The following is a 17,171-nucleotide window of genomic DNA, read 5'->3' on the forward strand; positions in this document are numbered from 1 at the left end:
ATCTATTTGGTGAAAGTCGTAAAACTTTGCAAAACACATAAGATGGCCTCTCTGAGCAGCTGTTTGCTTTGACTCCGGAGGGAGCTCGCTCTGTCTCCTAAGCAGCACAGTACCATCAATCACGACCTGCCAAAGATTTTCTACTCCAGTAGCAAAGTAAATATGAAAACACAGAGGTTTTATTGGTATGTATGCTCTGTGGCTCAGCCAAGAGGCATCCTTGCTGCAGGAACAACCATCACCAGGGGTCCCATCCTGAACCGCGTGACGGGGTCCCAGCTGCAGCCCTGGGGGAGCGGTGCCCCACGGAGGGTAACCAAAGGCGCTCCACGCACGCCTGATAGTGCACAAAGGCAGCTTCAAGAGCACGCGCTGCAAACGGCTCCTCTCCTCCATGGAGGCAGGAATTCCCCTGGATGGAAGGGATGGCAGAGAGGCCTCAGCAGGGAACGGGGAGTACCATCAGTTGAGCCCTGGCAAGGTTCAGCTGAAGCATGGTCAGGGCCACAGCGAAGTTGGAAAATTTCACCACAAAACTCTGACACCCCTTCAATGCGTGTACTGGAAGCAAGATCTTTCAAAGGATTCCAATCTGGCAAAATTGATGGGACTTTGTGTGTGCTTTTGTAGAATGGGAACAGCAAAAGACACATCTGTGACAATAACAAATTCCAACTCTAAAGCAAGAGACACTGGTGTTTCTAAAAGCAGTTATAAGTTGATGATGATTATTTTTTGTATGGCTAAACAACATATTTTCCCTTAACCCCACTTGGCCTCCCTTGGCTGAATCTCACAAAAAACAACAAAGGAAAGAGAGAACCAGATTGGAACAGATATTAAACATGGAAAATCTTTGGTTTGACATTAAATTTGGCATATTTGTAAATACTTGAGACATAATCTTTTTATGATGAAAAGTTTAACAGTCAACACCTCTGCCTGTGAATCACCCTGCCGAAACAGCTCAGGAACATTTTAACTGGTCCTGAAAAAGTATTCTGTAATTTTTAACACAGTAAAAAGGAAACAAACTTCAACAGGGAGGGGTAATAAAATCAGATAAAGAAAAAAAGTGTAGGCTGGATATCAGGAAAAATCTGTAATAATATATTAAGATTTCAGGGAAATGGAAGAATATTTTTGATTAAATGAGATAAAATCCCTGCCAGAGGGAAAATAAGGGCAACTCCACATTATCATGGAGATGGAGTCACCTCTATGTTTAGGTTTTGGGACAATGCAGTCCTAATGAAAACCGTGGAATTTGCGATTATCAGCTCAGAGTTTGGGAGGGTTTTTTTTGCTATTTTTATGTGTGGACAGAAGAACAACAACAATATTTTGTTAATAAATAATGTCAGAACTGCATCCTAAAACACCACCAGGATGTTGGTAGCAAAACAAGGCTGCTTTTGTTTTTTACAGTGTGTAATGCCTGATGGGTTTTAACCACAGTTTAGGAGCTACTGTTAAAAAGCTTCTTGCTGGGTCAAGCCTAGGCATGCTGTTTACTAGGGTTAGCCCCGAAGGCTCTTACATTGGCAGGGACTTTTAAGCTGAGCTAAGGATTTTTTAGTTATTTTTGTTGTGATTTAAAAAATAATAACAATAAAAAACAGGTAAGTGCGTAATCACCTCCCATATCTGCCAGCAACTTTCCTCTGGAGTCAAGGGCTTGCAAAGCCCTTGCAAAGCTGATGCTGTCCTCTTAGCTTAAAGCAGAGACCAGGCCCCAGTGGATTAGGTTTTTGTGAAGAAGTCCACTAAAATACAAAATACCCCTTTTGTTAGAAAAGGACCTGTACTAACTTAGGAAGTGAATTTATCTGGTTCAGCTTTGAGTCTGCACACACCTAGATGATGATTTTTGCTCAAAGAGTACTGACCTACAACCAGCAGCAAAGAGTGATATTCTGACAAATCAATAAAAGCTGCATGCAGAAAATGCATGTAAAACCCACCACTGCTCTTCCACAGAGCCTGGACCAGCCTCTGCTCTGGAAGAGAGGATCACAGGGAAAAAGAGTACACGGCTCTGTAATTTGATCCTGTATCTCCAGAATAATGCAGAACTGCCAAATTTATTTTTTGTCTTTTCTTAGCCTTTTAGTATTGTAGTATTACTCACTGTTAAACGAATGTTATGTTGTGGAAATGTTGGCTCATACAATTTTTATGCAAACATACAATTTTTGTTCATTCTGTTCTAGTTCTACATCCCTGAAATAGATTTCATCCCATATTCAGTTTCACTCCATTCTGCATTGCATCCTTTACGGTATCCACTGGACTCCAATCCTGCCTTGCCCTCTATCCTCCATACTACCATAGGCACACAATCATTGCAATCCAGGACAATCATCTGAACGAGATACTTCATTTTTCTAGACAAGCCAAGAAAGCACCACAATTCTGTCAAGTTGTAGTTAATGCCAAGAAAAAAAAGTCCAAATATTAAAGATGTCCAAAAAATTCACCACCAAACAAGTAAAACCAACAGTGGTTGTACAGAAAAGTGGCTTGTCCTAATGACTGAAGAAACACCAAAACAATCTCTAAAAGTAGAATGCAAGGAAACCCCAACATAATCTGCTTTTGGACATATATAATAAATCCTCAGTGATTTAGAAGAAGACTCAAGTCCTGAAAATTATTTGTCATGCTGCTTAACAAGAAAATCACTGAGACACAAAGAATGACAACACTGAGGAGAAATGCAGCAAGTCTTTCAGTCTGGGCACGGGGGTAATTTTTAACTCAAGTTCTTCACATTCCCATCTGTGCTCCAAAGCAAAGGGTCCCACAGGTGGTTCTGCTCAAGAGAGCCCTGCTGATGAGTTCTCTCCAGTTGAGATAAAATAACGTATGTTCTCATTAGGCCAAATGCAAACAGTGATGAAGGGGAATGCACTGCCAGGTCACATCAAGCAATCAGGAAACAAACCTTTGACATAATACAGCAGGCAGATAATAAGACCCCATAGTTAGCAACAAATGAGACTGCACTTAATTTGCCATGCAACATTCGCATAATTAGATAAATTTGGTACCGTCAAGACAGCAGACAGGTAGAATATAGACTTGATGAATTGGGGGCTCTCTGTCAGGCACCCATCACATTAATCATAAAGCCAAAACTCAGTGACACAATTTTTCTTCCAAACATTTGCCATAATTTTCTAGAGTGAGAATATGCATATGCCCTTGGGGTGTTTTTATGGGTTGTTTACTTTTGAAACAAGAAGGATTGATTTCTGCCCCACCTGGACAGAGTACAGACTTCTAGAAGCTCATCTGTGCCCACAGAGTATTGAACAAGGCTGCCGGGAATGGCGTAATTCAGTTTGATTTCACTGGACAACAGTCCGAATGGGCTGGTGGCATAAATTGTGCAGTGTATTGGACAAGAGCCATGCAATCACCAAGTATGTTCTAGCCCAGGTCTACCACTATGTCTGGATGAATTCACTCTGGACATCCTCCAGTGAGGAGGGTGAGTGCTACACTGTGACCTCCAGAGCAGAGACTGGAGGAGAGAGAAGAAAGACAAAGGAGATGTAGAATAAAAAACAAGAGGAGTAAAGGGCAAGACGTGATTTTAAGACGTTGGCAGATAAAATTTGAAGAGGAAAAATGAGACCACAGCTACAGAGAATTTTCCCAATGTGGTTGTGCCATAGCACAGGGTACTTCTTGACAAACAGCCAAATGGAAGTGGCATTCCCTTGACCCTAAAAAATTGTCACAGCCAAGAAGTACTTGGCTGCTCAGCTTTGGAGCTTCTCTGGCCACAAAGGTACTTTTCAGTGCAGTGCCCAGGTAGCTTCAAAGAGGAATATGTCTTCTTTTTAAGACCCGCAACCAAGTTTTCTCCCCTGTACATCGCAAGTTAGTTTTGCAAGAGGAGCTGCTGGGAAGGAGAGGAATTCCAAAGAAGAAATGCAACAGGTATTTGCCAACAACTCCACCCAAATACTAAGCAGGACATGCTTGGTCCACTGATAGACAAATGTGGTAACTGCTAACACAGTAGAATATTAACATTGGTGCAGAAGAACCGAAACCTGATCTGCCAAGGCTGTACACTTGGCCAAGGTCGATCAGCTGGACAACGCCAATATAAAAAAATACTGGGGTTACTGGGCATATCATTCATAGGTATGTAGCATCAGTGGCAAGCTCTCAGTTGCATTTTGTAGAAGACCTTGCCTCATGACCCCACCACAGAAACTGCTGTGGAGCCCCAGCATATATGCAGCACCCCCAAACCTCCTTGTGAGGACTGAAGGGGAGCACTGAGTGGGGCACACAAATAACCTGTGACAAACATCAGAGCATCCTCCAGCCTCTCTTCTAACCACCGTTAGAGTATCTTCCTCTGTTCTGAATATCTCCCTCTTCCCTACGTGCTTTATTAACCAGAGGTCTGGCTTATTAACTATCTCCCAGCAAGTTATTCGGTCTTTTTTTCTACAATTTTTGCATGAAAGACCAGAACTATTTCATGCAGCCTCCCTAATTCCCCCAGTTCCCACGTTAGCAACCTGCTTTGTCATTTCCCCTTTGCACACAGCATGGAAGAAGCTGCTCTGCCCCTTTAAACATCCAGTCAAATTGATTGTCAGCCTAAAAGACAATGACTCGTCTTCTGGTAGGATCCAGGGGAATGCCCTATCATTTATTTCTTTGCAGTATTTGGGAAGCAGAATAAAGCTGTGGTAGCTGTGGGGCTCCACTGATCTGGCTGCTGCTGTCTGCATGACTTGCTTCCCAGGGTCCGTTCCCCTGCTCAACACCTATCCAGAAGCAGCACAGCTCCACAAACAGCCCCTGCAAATCTGGGTGAGCACAGCCCCTGGCCAGACAGCGAGGCTGCAACAGGACTCCAGGGGATCAAATGGGAGTTTTTTAAGTGACGAGCCCTAGCTGCTCTTTCCTTGTTCTTGCAAAATGATTCTGGCCCTCAGTGGTTCCCCTACACTCAGTGCTCTGGGATCTGTCCCTCAGCTGGTGTCTGAGCCCTGTGCTACAGCTGCAGGTTGAAGGACTTCGGGATAGCTGTGGGACCACCAAGACCATCACACTGCTCCTCATCTCTCATGGGGAATGTGCATGTCAGGGACTGGAAGAAACACTTCCAGCCTCACCATAACTAGAATCTCTGCACACATTCCTGCTGGCTTCATTTTCCTTGCCCTGATCAAACCTTACAGGAGGTGAAAACAGATCTCTCTGTAAACATCTCCTTCAAGACATCAGGAATTCCTGGATAAGGAGATTAGCCAGGAACCCCCCTCTCACGGTGTAGTCCCTGACCAGTCTCTGTGCTGACTGCCCATCAGCTGCCTCAGGGAGAGGAGGCTTTCATGATAAGGTCACCACCAAAACCCAGAGTCCTACCCCTCCAGGGTGGACATGAACACCCCCATGAGTACCTGACTTATTACTGCTTTTAGAAAATGCTACCAGCCCATTCGGGCTGTTGTCCAGTGAAATCAAACTGAATTACGGCATTCCTGGCAGCCTTTTGCCACCATCCCCACAACTGGCAGGCAGGGAGGAATGGTACACAAGGTCTCCAAAGAGAGGGGGCAGTGCTGGGTCTTTGCCAAGATGGTGACAGAAATGACCCTGGCAAGGCATGATGTGAGAAACACGGCGGGTGCAAAAACACAAGTCAAGCCTGTTCCTGGGACCTGAGCTGGATAATGACCAAGAAGCCCTATTCTCCCATCCTGCTGCTATAGGGCACTTCTACCGGCTTAACAGAGCTGTAAAGCCCTCCTGCCAAGCAGGTCAGTATTGTCACTGGACAGGGACAATGAGGTGGAGGGTGGCCAGTAGGGCCAGCTTGCCAGAAGGGCAGTGAGTCCCAGGGACTTTAGCTGTGGGGTTCGGAATATTGCAGGTGGCTGACATTTTAGAAAGGCAAGGGAGTGGAGATGTAAGACTTACCCGTGGATAGCGTGGATAGAGTGAGGTTCGTAATGGTATCGTCCTTCCTGGTGGCGCATGTCAATTGGCAAAGGAGCGTGGAAGGCCGGAAAAATGTGCTGCGGCACTGTTATGGGGAATAGAAGAAAAAAAAAGGGACTTCAAAAACTTTTCCTTCCCTTTTAAAACAATTTCAAAGGCACTAAATCTCCATGAATTTCAGAGCAAGAGCAGTGCAAGACAAGGGGTCTTCATGATATCAGCGCTATCATACACCAGAGAAGTGGAATGAATAAATAATCAAAGTCATGCGGAAAAATCCTACATCTTCGACATAAAAGATCTCCAACAGGGTTTTTGACAAAGACAAGCAGCTAAGCGCTCTTTGAACTTGAGGAGATTATAGCAAGCACCAAGGAAAACTAGACTTGCAACGCAAATCAGACTCAACAGAGCCTGGTGGGATCCAGACCCGCATCGTCCCTCAAGCCTGAAGTGGCAGCAAACACTGTTGCTGAAGGTCTGTACACACAAGTTGGAAATATTTACCTAAAAATATAACAGCAAGAGCAGTGCTAAAGCAGAATGTCTAGGCAGTCAGAAGATGCTCAGAAGTGCCTACTGCCAGGTTCTGAGAGAGGAGCTCAAATTGCTCTCACTTGTAATCACTTGAGGCCCTATTTTTTATTCATTTGAGAAGCTTGTTTCATCTTTGATGGAAAGATAAAGTGGTCTCAAAAGGCAGCGAACACCTACATTGACTTATTAAATCTACAGGTTTTAATATTTATTATTGACCCCAAAAGTTAACGGCGAGAATATTTGAGTGAGTTGAGCTGATGGAAAATTCATCAGGTTATTTCTTCTCACCACCCCCAACAATGCTGCCTGGCTGCCTGGGCCTTTCCTGCTAAAATTACAGAAGCTAAAGAAATAGAATTAGCAGAGCCTCGATAGCGATACCGCACAACCGCAATAGCGATCCCGTACAATCACCCCTGACAGAGCTCCGCGCATCTGTAAAGATGCCCCTTTCTACATCTGTGGCAGCAACCAGCTTAAAGATAAAAGGCTGGTCTTGCTCTGCCTTTACAAACAGTCAGAAGTTCTTCATTACAGATTACTTAATATTGTTGCAGTTTTACCATTCTTTCTCTGCCTTCTTGGCCTTTCTGTCTACCTGGAGACCAAAAATAAAACAAACTCAACCTCCTAAGTGAGCAATTCAAAACCCAGCTTGTGCTCGGTATTTCACTGTAACTTGCCTCCGTGACAGGTACCATCTCTCTGGAGACTGGGGAAGCACCATCCAAAACCAAAGTGTCAAGGCTCGGGCCAAGTCTCTCGCTGTCGCTCAGCAAACTTCAGAAATGCCAAACTCTTTTTCTACGAAAGACTTAAAATTCAGCCTTTTGCATCTGTGACTCCAGCTGCACCAGAGCTACGCCGACGCTGTCCGGTGAGGCTGCGCTCCGCTTGGGTCCGTCGCGCAAAGCCTGCGTGTAATCCTCATATACGTCTTTCCCAGCATATCAGCAAGAGGATCTGCGGCTCCTTCTCCCATTGCAATGCTCAATCCCTGAGCACAGTGCGGCACAGGCGCGTCAGCCAGGCTGCTGGGAGAGGTGAGAGACTACACAAAAACAACCCTCCTGCCAACTCTGCTGAAAGGCGTTAAGCTAAGGTAGTCGGGGTGGAAAGTATTTAAGGCTCTGCAGCAGACTTGCTCTCCGTGCTCCAGCAAAGGGCTGGCACCTCACACTACCTGATACACTGGGAGCATTTTTGCAGCTCGCCTAATGTCAGGACACAGTAGAGTAACTGTTAACCACCTCCCCCACTTCTGCCCTCCTCCCCTCCTCTCCCAAAAGCAGCTCAGGGAGAGAATTAACTTGGATCCTTCAGGATTTGCTTTTGCAGGAGGAAGATTCACCCTTTAACTGTCCTGGGTTCCTGGGTAGGGACAATCTGTTATGTAAGGACTCTTGTAGGGAGTCTTCATTTTAAGATGCAAACGGTGTTTTTCCAGATTAAAAATACACCAGAGTTTAGCTGTCACACCCCATCCCCTGCTCACACAGCACAGTAAAGCCTCTGGTCTCCCCAAACCATGCTCAGCTCTAACTCTAACCTAGGCTGGTAGACACCTACAGCTGCTGTCCTCCCAGGGGTCACTGCTGTTCCCTGGCCATAGCTGCCGCCACAGCCTACAGCTACTGTGGGGACCAGAAGGAGTCAAGCTTTTATTTACATCATCACATACAAAGCATGGTCACAAAATCAACTGTCCTTGCACAGACATCCAGTGGCAAACAACACAAACACCTCCTCCAGCCAGAGCCCCTAGGCTGGGTTTCCTGCGGGGCTCACCCCATATTTATGCTGTACAAATAAACCAAAAGGAGCAAGGAAACTTCTGCGTCCTGGGATCAATCCAAAGTGCTGCTGGTGGCATCCCTATAGGTGAGGATTAGCAACCTGCCAAAATAGGGTGGTCAGTCTGCCTCTAATGGACAGGTCTGGGGCTGAGTTACTCCCCAGAGTGCAGGAAAGTGAGAGCTGACCTGGGCTGAAACTGTATTGGCCATTGCAGCTGAGTTTTAATGATGTGGAGTCACCCTAATCCTTTGGCCTGTCCCCTAGGGCAATTTGATTTATTAATAATGATAAAACTACTAAAAACAGGTCAAACTGAATATCTTAAAAGCCAGGCCAGCTGTGGTTTATTTTGTACCTATGCATTTCTACATGATTGATTGCTGAGATAATACTGGAAATTTCTGTGCTAAAAGAGTCTCTCCTTGTCACTCAGGAGAGCTGGGAAATAGAAAACACAGGCTGTTTGCTGCCTGGCCTCCTTTCCTAGCTATCTGTTGGTATAAAATTGACATCTGAAGAGAATTTCTCCCTCCTCACACCTCTGATTATTAATGGGAGAAAAATTTCCATGAACTTCCTCTTTCCCACTGCACTCTTAGTTTGTTTTTAGCATTTCAACCTATTTGGCCCATGGGAAACTCAGCAATCCCTCTGCCTTTGGTATCTGTTTCACACCCCCAATTCCAACCCCACCATGTGCCCCGAGCTTTGCTGCCACTAAGGGCAAGGGCAAGGGTTGGTTTTTTTGACATCCCTTTGCAACATTCCCCTTCATGACTTCCCCTCTGCTTCCCTCTCTGGGAGCACCAGCCAAGCCTAAGGGCCCCAGTGGCTGGTGCTGTTCATTTTTATTCTCTTCCAGGTGCTTGGTCAGAAATAATGAATGGTTTTATAGGCAATCAACTACCAATTCATAAACGTCAGCCTGGCTCTGCTTCTTGTTCCCACCCCTCCAGAAGAGGACTGTAAGCTGGCAGCAGGACAGTAACACATGCTGTTAACAAAGATGGATGTTTTACACATACGAGTTAAAAAGACAATTATATTCAATTACTTCAAGTAAGTTACGGTGATGTATTCCTGAATAGCCATGGGAAGGGCAATATGATGATTAGGGCAATGAATTTGCCAACTTTAATCTAATCAAGGCAATCTTTTGTTTAGCATTATCTGCTTTGCAGTGGCAGAGGATTTACCAAACCCAAGCAATCTTTGTAGATTTAACCCCAAAGCTGCCCAATTAGAGCTAATGATGATTGCTTTACACAAGAGGGAGAGAGATTTTAGTAGGAGGCCTGAGGAAAGCTTTTCCCCAGGAAAAGGCTGGGCCATACCAAGCCATGCAAAACAATACTCTGAGGTGCAAAGACATGACATGGCACCTCCAAAAGTCCCCAAGCACTGGAACCACAGATAAACAATTTCTCTAGTTTCTGCTGAAGGAAGAGAAAGCCAAAGAACACATTGAAAGCAGCACCCAAGGGGCAGGGACAACGAGAGAACAGCGTGTTTTGCACAGAAACGACACTGTTCTACACCAAGTTGGTGAAGCGGGGCAGCAGAGCACAAGGCACACTCAGGAGGCCCCACCTTCCACCACACTGGGGCTCCTGCAGGAATGTGTCTGCTCCGCCGCGCCATTTGATAAGGGGGAAGACGCTGCTACCTGTCCCCACTTGTCGGAGCCGATTTTCTGGCCAAGGTTTATGAGCAAGACACGGACCTCCCACTGCTGTGTTCTCATCCTTGTCTATTCAAAGGCCAGCCAACCCTCTGGCTTCAAAGAGAAAAGATAGGAGGCAGAAATGCAGGTTTAAAGGGGATGTCCGTTTGCTGAAAATCCCAGGAATCAGGGAGGGAGGCATCAGAAACAGCCCTTATTTGAGGATGATGCAGGCTTTTGATTATCTCTACAGATAAGTCTGTGCTTCAAGAGAAACAAGACTGCCTGTATGAGTGTGCATAGTGAGCAAAGGAGCTATTTTGACCTCACTCATAGCAGCACATTTTCTGAGCTCAAAAGTGAGAATTAGGAAGGGTCTAGCAACCTTTTTCTATTCCAAATACTTCAGCTTACACACGTTTACTGAAAAGAGAAAAAAAAATAGAAGAAAAGAAATCAGAGCCCACGGCCCTGAAGTGGGTTACATTTGCAGTTTGCTTTGACAAAAACAATTCAGAAAGCCCTTGGGAAAGGACTTATAGAAGTTGCCACTTGCAACTGCAGGGCTGCAATCAAGACTGGCTGGGAAGAGACCCTGAGAAGCCACACACACACCCTTGGTACCACACAGAATGTACTGGGCTTCCTCTGCTTTATCTGAAGCACATGTGAGTTGTGCAAGCCACCGTATGGGCTAAAAAATATACAGCTTTCCTACGGGTATCCAAAGTCCAGCCTGTAAGTAGGCTTCTTTGCCATCAGAAAGAGTGCACAAATATTTTGCAATCAACAGTTAAAGTCATTTGTTGAGGAAAATGTAAAATATCATTGGATAATTCAGTACCTGCTGTGCTTTTCTCAACAAATTTGCAAAAAAGATCCCATAAAAACTGATACCTTATAAAAGAGGAAACACAAATTCTTATTTCTTGAGCTGCCTTTTGGTTTGATTTCCTATGGAGTCAATGATGCATGGGACACAGCTTTCATAAAGGGATCACAAGATCCCTTGCAAAGACTAACAAAGCTTCACCACTCTTTAGCAAGGGAAGAAAACATGCATTTGAAAAACAGTCCTGTTTTTTAACTCAAGAGGGGCTGAAGCAGGCTAATATTAAATAACTTGCACAAGTCTACACAGTCAAACAAGAGCAGGATACCAATGAACCTCAATCACAGCAGGCAGAAACTGCAACTTTATCAACTTTATCTCTAAAGAGCTTCAGAGCCCTGAGGTACTGGATTGTTTTGTGTTAGTGGGCAAAAAACTTTTCCAGACACCAGCTGACACTCTCCTGTCACTGCAGTGTGATTAGCAGCTGTGCACAAGCACCTGACAGAAAAAATGGGAAAGGGATATCCCAGAGGATGCTAGTGAGATTTCACCAGTACTTCAACAGGTGAGCTGAGGTGTGCTGTCAGAGGCCAAATCCCTCTTACCAGGGAAGGTGGGATGCCACCAAGTGCGACACAGCAGCTTACAACAACTTTTGCTTCTTTTGTTTTCTCCCAGGTCCAGCTTCTATGAAAAAGATAATAGTAAAACAATGGATCTCTGCAAAGGCCCTTCTTGCTGCCCACATTTGCTCCCAGATGTCCAAATCGTACTCTCTCTCTCAAGAACAAGGTTAAGGTACAACAAACATGAAGTGTTCTTCACTCAGTAATCTCCCAGGGAAGCCCAAAGCATCAAGTAAGAAAGAAATCTTAGGCAGCATTTGTTTTTCACGTTACAAGTTTTAGCGTCCCAATTTTACTCATCCACGGTATATATTTAAAGAGATGTATCTTGGCATCCAACAAGCACAGTGGCTGTGAAACAGCAAAGACAGGCTCGTGCTTTGTTCCCCAGCTTTCCTGCTGTCATTTTCCTCACATCAGAGCTCTCCTAGAGTTGGTGAGTTCTGAGCATCCCTGGACAGTCTCAGTGTGCAAGCAGGGGAGGCAAACCCGGCCTCGAGCAACTGAGTCTGTGTGTGGCTACTTGACTGCCTTTGATAGTCCCTCCTGGGCGTTTCACTGTTGTATTTGGATGGCCGCCCCTCTGGCAAAGCGCTGCAGGACTGTAGGTGTCGGCAAGGGAGATGTTTTTGTGTTTGTGTGACGTCCCCAGAATAATGATCTAGCTGTTTAAGTGAGCTGAGCGAATGAATGAGCACAAGAAAAACATCTTCACTGAAAGCGCAGCCGAAGTTAATGCACCATTAATAATGGTCTGGTTGAATTATTGGAAGGGATAATAGGCCTGGGGTCAGGGAAGGTCTGAGACAAAGAACAGGGAAAATTGGGTCACAGAAACATGACAGAGCAGATCACGCTGATGCGCCCGCGGGATTCTCCTCGGATGAAGTCATATACCACCATGCAGAATATTAAGGGCTTTGCAGGGACAGCCATTCCCAGAACCACCACTCTGATCAATATGGAAAGGAGCAGGGACAGACACATAAGGCTACAGTGGCTGCCTCTTAGTCCCCCTTTGAGAGATGGACTTCAATGTTGTTTAGCTACTTTGCAAAATACACCATGTGCCTCCCTCAAAAAGGGATACTTATGCAATGGCTAATTACACCAATCTGAGAATTTTCTAATCACAGAGAGGCGTATGGGCAAGTGTGTCCCTTCCCTGAATGGCAGCACCATGCATTTCACAAAAAACAGGTGCTTCAGCAGCTCTGTTTTTCTGTCTCCAAATCGCGGAAGGAGCTGCAACCCCTACCCCTGCCCCATCAGCTGCCTGTCTTCACAACACTAAATTACTGACTAACCTTGCTTTGTCAGAATTTCCCTTCTTTAAAATAGAGGTAATAATACCTCCCTACCTCAGAGGTTTGGTTAATGTTTATACAGCTCTTTAAAAATGATGTGGTAATTAAGTGCTCAGTATTATTATATCAACGTCTATAATGATTCCAGCAGACAGCCCTATAAACAGGGCTGCACCATGCCTACTTTCCTTTTGTTTGGCTTGTTAGCATTTAGTTTGGTTTTCATACAGTATACTTCAATTATTACCGGTTAATTATTCTGTTGTTTTATTACCTGCTCAATGGCTTTGACAAAAATAAAACAGGAACTATACAAGAAGAATAATAGGAAATATTCATTTTGTCCCACTGGGAACATTATAGCAAGGAGAAGCAGGAGGCAGGCCCCCAGCAGCTCACCTGGGGAGACCTCTTTCCTGCCCCAGGCACTACAGACCACTTTGAAATACATCCAGCCAGCTGTTGCCACCCAAAGGGACGCAGAACAAGTTTTCTCTTCTTGTAACAAAACTAATGGAGAAAGATGTTCGTAGCCTGATTTACAAAACCGTGTTTTTCAGACAATGCATGTCAGGATGTTGGAGAAGACAACATGCTTAGTTTAACAGCAGGTTGGGTACAGCATCCCATCCAGATAAGAAATAATGATCACACAACTAACTTCTGTTGGGCCAACAGCTCAAGTAATGGTAAATGCCCTGTAGGAGATTTGGAAGGAGAAGGAGCCTTGCTGGGATGCAGATATGTGAAAAGTAAACAAAAAATAATAAAAACCACATTGCCCTTTAGCTGTAAAATCACAAAAAATAATGCTTTGAAAAGCATTATTTTACTGACATCTCAAAGCACCTGCAGGACAGAGTCAGTGTGACTTCATACTCAGAGAAGTTGGGGTGCAGTAAGGAGCAGAGGATAAGTCTCATCTCTCCACTGCAGTACTGCTAGAGCCCCTACATGAACCTCACTACCACAGACAGACCTGGGAGCCACTGGGTTCCCTGCTCAGCTTCCTGCAGGGACACAGACGTCGCATGCACGTGCGGACTTACTTGATACAGAACAAAGCCCATTCCTGGGGTTACCTGCATAAAAAATGCCGTTATGGAACCCATGAAAGATAGCAAACATCTCCCTCAGACACTGCAAATGGCAGGATGCCCCACTCCGTCATCCCAATCATAATAACCATCCATCCTCTTGGGGATGGCCCAGAGGAACTTATCCTCTTACAAAGTTTGTTCTACTGCTTCAGCTCAGGTGGAAGAGCAATGGGGTCCTGCAATCCCTGCTGAGTCGCGGGCCGTGTCCGACAGCGGAGCAGGCAGGCAGGCAGGCGGCTGCCGAGCGAGCTGGCTCTTGCAGCTGCGATGGGGCGAGATTAGATCAGCGAGCTCCCCCCAGCCCCGTGGCCAACTCGAGGCAACACTGAAGGAATTTGCCCATAAATTTCCTCTCCACCCCAAGAAGAAGACAGCGCACTTAAATGAACTCAGGCCCTAATGGAAGTAGGATATTCTTGTTCAGCTCAATGTCTAACCCATCCTGAAGTTCCTGGCAGCTCCACTCAGCTCTCTCCCATGCACTGCCTGACCTTTGATAAGGGCTTTAAAACTGTCCATCTTTTCCTGGGCAAAAGAGACGTAACAATTACAGTGAGGCTAAAAATGGCCTTTTCCTCTACATGGAAAATTTAGATTAAAAATTGAAGAGTTCATTGACATTTTCTATAAGAACACAGAATTGTCATTAAAAAATCAAACTCTGAAATTCATTCGTTGCTATCTACATGTCCGAAACTCATCATGAGGGGCTTTCCTCCATAGGAGCAGGGACAACTGCTGCTGGAAGGGACATGAGGAGCCCAGGAATCTCTTCAACATGCTGCCATATAGCAGCTGGCTTTGCAGCACCCTTCTTGTGTGACCAAATACAGGGCATTTCACTTCTTGGTGAGAAAACAGGAATTTTCTGAAGCCTGCTGACATGGGAAGTCCTGGATTTGGCTGTGTAAAACAGGCTGTACCCGAATTTTTTTTTTTAATTTTGAAATTTTTAAATGGTATATTCAGGTCTATAGAAGTATTTTCAAACATTCAGATTAGCATTTGTGCATGAAGGCAATGCATTAACTATTATTCTACAAGAATTCCTGGGGTCTTCAGGTTACTGATAAGTGGCAGCCTTAGGGGGACAAACCATTATTTTTTTATACCTCTGGGAAGAGTAAATAAGATGAAAGCCGAGCTCTCCTGCAGCCAGGAGGAACCCCACAAGCACAAGGAAGTCCCACAGTGGGGTGCCCTAACACCAAATCTCTGATGGCTTTTCGAAGAGCAGTAATTAGAAAAGTCCCTTGATCAGCCTTGCTGCCACCAGCCACCTTCTTCAATCCCAAATAGCTGGAGCTAGGAGAAGCTTTAAGGCAGAGCACTTTTTCATCAGTTAATGTTTTACAGGTAGCTGCATCTTCTGTAAGAAGCAGCACAGAAAAGATTAAGATGGTTTAAGATCTGTTATATTTTAGACTACAAGAACATGGAAGTGATGAACTTAAAATGCCTTGACTTTATTTCAACAATATCTGCTGAAATAGATTTTAAAGGGACTGCTGAGCATTTGTGCTTCCTGGAAAATTAAAATGAAATCAAAATTGCCTTTCTTTGCTAAATAAGCACTGAATTCTTTGTGACACAATGAAATCTGAAACAGCAGCACTGCACATTTCCATTGCAAAGGAAACTTGCTTGACTCACACATCGCTACCGGAGAAGCAGCAGGATGCCAATCCCACCTGGGATGTACCAGCCTACCCCACCATACCTGATCAGGAGTTTCTACACCATTGCTGAGCATTTCCATAGTGAGACTTTCCCTCTAGTGCTAGCTTTGTATTAGCTGGGTAAGGCGATATGACCACTGAATGGCAGAAAAGAAACCCAAAAGGAACGACCTAATGCAGCTTATTAATTCCACAGGTGAGCTGCAAATGCTGAGAGTCTTGAAAATCACTTAATTGCCAGGCTGTCAGGCCAAGATGTGTTTTGAGGATGCTGCCAATCTGACAGTTATTAACAAACAAAGAGGCCACAAGCCCTGACTGCACCGAGATCCTTGTTATTTCTACTCATGTGCCACCTCCCAACAGGAAGTACTTAATAATAATATCCCGAAAGGCCAACCTACGGCAGTGCAATTAAAAAGCTTTTCTGTCTCACTTTGAGGAGAGAAAAAAAAAAAAGAAAAAAAAAGGGGGAAATTAAAATCAGACAGGAAATTCCACTAGAACAAGCTAGCTTATGTCCTAATAACACAGGATTGTGCCAACTCTTCCAGAAAGTAGAGGAGGGAAATAAATAAAAGGAAAAAAAAAGAATAGAAACAGAGAAAGAGAAAAGCAGCCCTCTAGACTGACTCAGATCTGAGGCTACATTGTGGTTCGGCTGTGGCTGCAATTCTAAAGGGAGAAAGGCAGCACAAGCAAATAAAAGGCACTTTGCTTTTCAGGCAAGTTGCTGTTATATGATGTAACTCTTGTATGAAAGCGCGGCCACTGCTGCTTTGTTGAGAAAAGACACAGCCTGATAAGCTCGAAGGACCAGATGGATCTTGGGGCTTGTTCTCCCAACAGCTGCTGCCAGAGAATGGAAAGAAGAAAAAGAAAAATAAGGAAGAAAAATCCCAACCAGGAAGGAAGAAATCCCGGCACACGAGGGGCGGGCAGGGAGGTGGGGCAGACCAGATGGCGGTTCAGCTTGTGCCTGTCTGGACGGGCAGAAGGAGAAAAATCAGTTTGTCAAAAATTTCTATGAAAACTTATAAGGAGAGACATTTTCCACAAGTTGTTCCCATTCTGCTCTCTGGGAAGCCAGTAGGATTCAGCAACTGCCTGCACCTCCAGCTGATCTAGCAACTTCCAAAAAATAGTGGGCAAAGAGGATTTACCCCTGACTTCTCTGGGACCAGGCCAACAGATGACAAACCTTGCCTGTTTCACAGTAAAGCTCATTTCACAGTGGAACCCACCTCACTTCAAGCCAGCTAGCGAAACGGGAGTGTGTGAACCTCAGCTGACTGCCTGGAGTATTCCCCAATACCCTCTGCCTTTCTTTCACAGTCTCCAACACCTGGCTGTGAGAGTCCCCAAAGTCCTCAACAGGTTTTCTTTTTCTGGGTATCCAAAGGAGAGAGAAACGCATTTGATGCCTGTGCAAACATGGTCCTGGCAGCAGTCCTGCCTCCTGTGGTAGTGACTCTGGGCAGCAGAGAACCAGAGCCTGAGTCCATAGTTACCTGAGCATGTAGTTCAATATGGCTCAGGTGTTCCTGAAGCTTGATTTTACATCTGAGCTGTTTTCCTTCCAAACTTCCAAAGGATTTTTCCTTGGCTCCCTGAAGTGCAAATGCTTCAGGTCATCTATAATACA

At 45.0% G+C, this 17,171-nt stretch overlaps 1 protein-coding gene across 8 annotated transcripts in view; it reads right to left on the bottom strand.

Moving 5' to 3' along the window:
* The window catches only part of GLI2 (GLI family zinc finger 2), a 204,853-nt gene that overhangs the window by 60,722 nt on the left and 126,960 nt on the right, over positions 1–17,171 (bottom strand). For 7 of the 8 annotated variants that reach the window (XM_068195421.1, XM_068195423.1, XM_068195422.1 and 4 more), the window contains 2 exons: positions 13,797–13,829; positions 5,959–6,064 (listed from right to left, as the gene is read on the bottom strand). In XM_068195421.1, the coding sequence (XP_068051522.1) occupies positions 5,959–6,064; positions 13,797–13,829 (139 nt within the window). The remainder of the gene's footprint in view (positions 1–5,958; positions 6,065–13,796; positions 13,830–17,171) is intronic. The other variant, XM_068195427.1, reaches the window with a different exon arrangement.

This window comes from Anomalospiza imberbis, chromosome 7 (assembly GCF_031753505.1).
Source record: "Anomalospiza imberbis isolate Cuckoo-Finch-1a 21T00152 chromosome 7, ASM3175350v1, whole genome shotgun sequence".
In the NCBI taxonomy this organism is placed as follows: domain Eukaryota; kingdom Metazoa; phylum Chordata; class Aves; order Passeriformes; family Viduidae; genus Anomalospiza; species Anomalospiza imberbis.